This window comes from Pholis gunnellus, assembly GCF_910591455.1.
Source record: "Pholis gunnellus genome assembly, chromosome: 1".
Taxonomy (NCBI): Eukaryota; Metazoa; Chordata; class Actinopteri; order Perciformes; family Pholidae; genus Pholis; species Pholis gunnellus.
The window spans coordinates 3,957,202-3,959,455 of record NC_136528.1 but is presented as its reverse complement, the minus strand read 5'-3'; the positions used below and the strand labels follow the sequence as shown (position 1 = coordinate 3,959,455).

Genomic DNA, 2,254 nt, shown 5'->3' with positions numbered 1-2,254 from the left:
TGGGCGAGAGACTGCCCTCGGCAGAAAGGACGACATCGTCGGTGCTTTGTTCATGTCCGTTATCGCCTCCACGCATGTTCGAAAACTAAAGCATCAATGGTTTTATATTTGTATATCTCCACCTGTAGATTATGTATTTGGTGGTGTGTGTGTGTGTGGCTAGTCTTTGCATACTACTGGATACGTTTGTGCTTATTAAACAGAACATTCTCAAGAACCTCATGTGGTTGCAGTGATTCACACAGTTTGACCTCTGACCCCTCACTACTCTTAATCTACGCGTGAGAGGTCTCTTGTAAAGTTTGTGCTTCATTGTGGAAGATGATGACAAACACATTTGGTGGTTTAGTTTGCAGGATTTGCTGCCAGCAGGGAGGGTCTAATAAGAGACGTGTTGCATTATGGGAATGTGCTTTTTTTGAGATTGAGTCAGTACATACCACCCTGGCCTGTGCTGCTTCATTTTTTTTAATTGTCTCTTTAAGCCCCCCCGACCTCAGTGAAATGCTAAGCAGGTCTGCCGTTGTGTCGCCGTGCTGCGTCACATATCACATTACTGACTTAGTTAAGCTTTGCCAAAGCTCTGAGCAGGAAGCAGCCTCTTGTGTTTCTCATACCAAGCAGGAGCCTCGTTATCAGCTTCCTTCCCCCATCCGTCATCATCCCTTCATCTCCCCCTCTACCCAAGAAAGTGACGGATTGACGAGTCCAGGACTCAAAGAAGAGGAAACAGTCATGAAACAAGAGTTATCAGAAGAACTTGATTTAATACCATATTATACAGTGATTATGTACACAACTTCTAAAACAATATACCTTCGTTATAGATTCTGATAAATACACAAGCTCTGCCCTACGACTAGGCTGCAATATACAGATCTTCACTGGCCACTGTACAAATGCAAATGTTGCAAATAATGCAAATAAAATGATGAAAACCACGTGGTCTCCTCCAGTGGTTGTCAAGCCTTACACTGTGGCTGACGGCTGTGCGTTGTAACCAAAGTCCTGCTGTCAGTGGTGCCTGTGCTTTAGCTCCGGCACGAATCTGCCCCGTCTGTAATCTAAGCTCCTCTGGTGACACTCGTCCGTCCTGTGTGGACAGACCACGGAGCTAAAGCATGTACGATACATCGGAGATGATCTGGTGCAGCGCTGATGTCTTCTCTCTCTCATAACGAGGGTTTCCTTCATCGAGAGGCCGACCAGTAACAACGATAACTTAAACCCAGAGAACACACCATTTCCTGTTCTCTGAGGTACAGGTGATAGGAACACAGATGAGCAACACTCTGTGGTGTCTGAAGAAAGAATAAAGTTTCATGTAAAAAAAAATAAAAGTGTTTTGATAGCAAAAGCTGGAAACCACTGGTCTGTTGCATAATGTTAAACAGAAGACAGATGTTCTGTGCGAACAATGGAAGCGTTTGGCTGTCATGCGGGTTCATGTGGCACAGATAAAGAGAGGAACACTGTGTCCTGAGTCAGTGTCACTGCCATCCACCTCAGCTGCTTCCTAGCTCCAGCACCAGGCCATTTAAAGAAGAGTCAATACTCGTCTCTGAAGAACGTCCCCGTCCATAAAGCTGCTGTTTGGAATAGTTAAATGAAGGGACACTGAAATAGACAAGACAGAATAAACAATAGATTGCAGCAGCTGGAGTCCGACAAACATCTTGAGCTGAATTCCAGTCATACCAAACAGTTAGAACATGAAAATGCAGCAGACGTCAGAACCTCTGTGCAGAAGTGAAGTTTTGTTCTGGCGACCTTGATCTGTGGCTGTCCATGTCCGCTGTGGGATTACAGGTCTTGGCTTATTATTGGTACCGAGGTATGTAGTGAGGGGACATAACTGCTGTGCACAGCTGGAGGCTCGGGCCCTCCTCCCCCCTCCTACGTTATCCTGATGTCAGCGTTCGGCGGCCCCCTGCTCTGAACACTGGCAGTCTGTCGCTGTGTATTCCCCTCGGCTCCCCCACGTACAGAGCTGCGATTCTGCACCTCGCCGACGCAGCACAACAGCTACCTTCTTTTCCTCATGCTGGTCTCCAAGCGGCCGAGCTCCTCGTAAGACTGGTAGAAGACTTCCAGCTCGCGGCAGCCCCAGCCCCTCCAGACACACAGGCACCACTCCATGTTTTCCTTGTGAAAGCCACACACAACTGTGTCCTTTGCCACTAGTGCGGCCTCCTCCAGGATCCTGAGAGGAGGACAGAGAAGAGGAGTGAGGCACGCAAGACAGAGATCGATC

General features: G+C 47.6%; 1 protein-coding gene across 1 annotated transcript in view; it reads right to left on the bottom strand.

Moving 5' to 3' along the window:
- Nucleotides 1-758: 758 nt before the first annotated feature.
- lrrk1 (leucine-rich repeat kinase 1) overlaps nucleotides 759-2,254 on the bottom strand; it is a 55,224-nt gene continuing 53,728 nt past the window's right edge. The window contains exon 38 of the mRNA XM_079162589.1: nucleotides 759-2,203. Within this exon, the coding sequence (XP_079018715.1) occupies nucleotides 2,026-2,203 (178 nt within the window). The 3' untranslated portion in view covers nucleotides 759-2,025. The remainder of the gene's footprint in view (nucleotides 2,204-2,254) is intronic.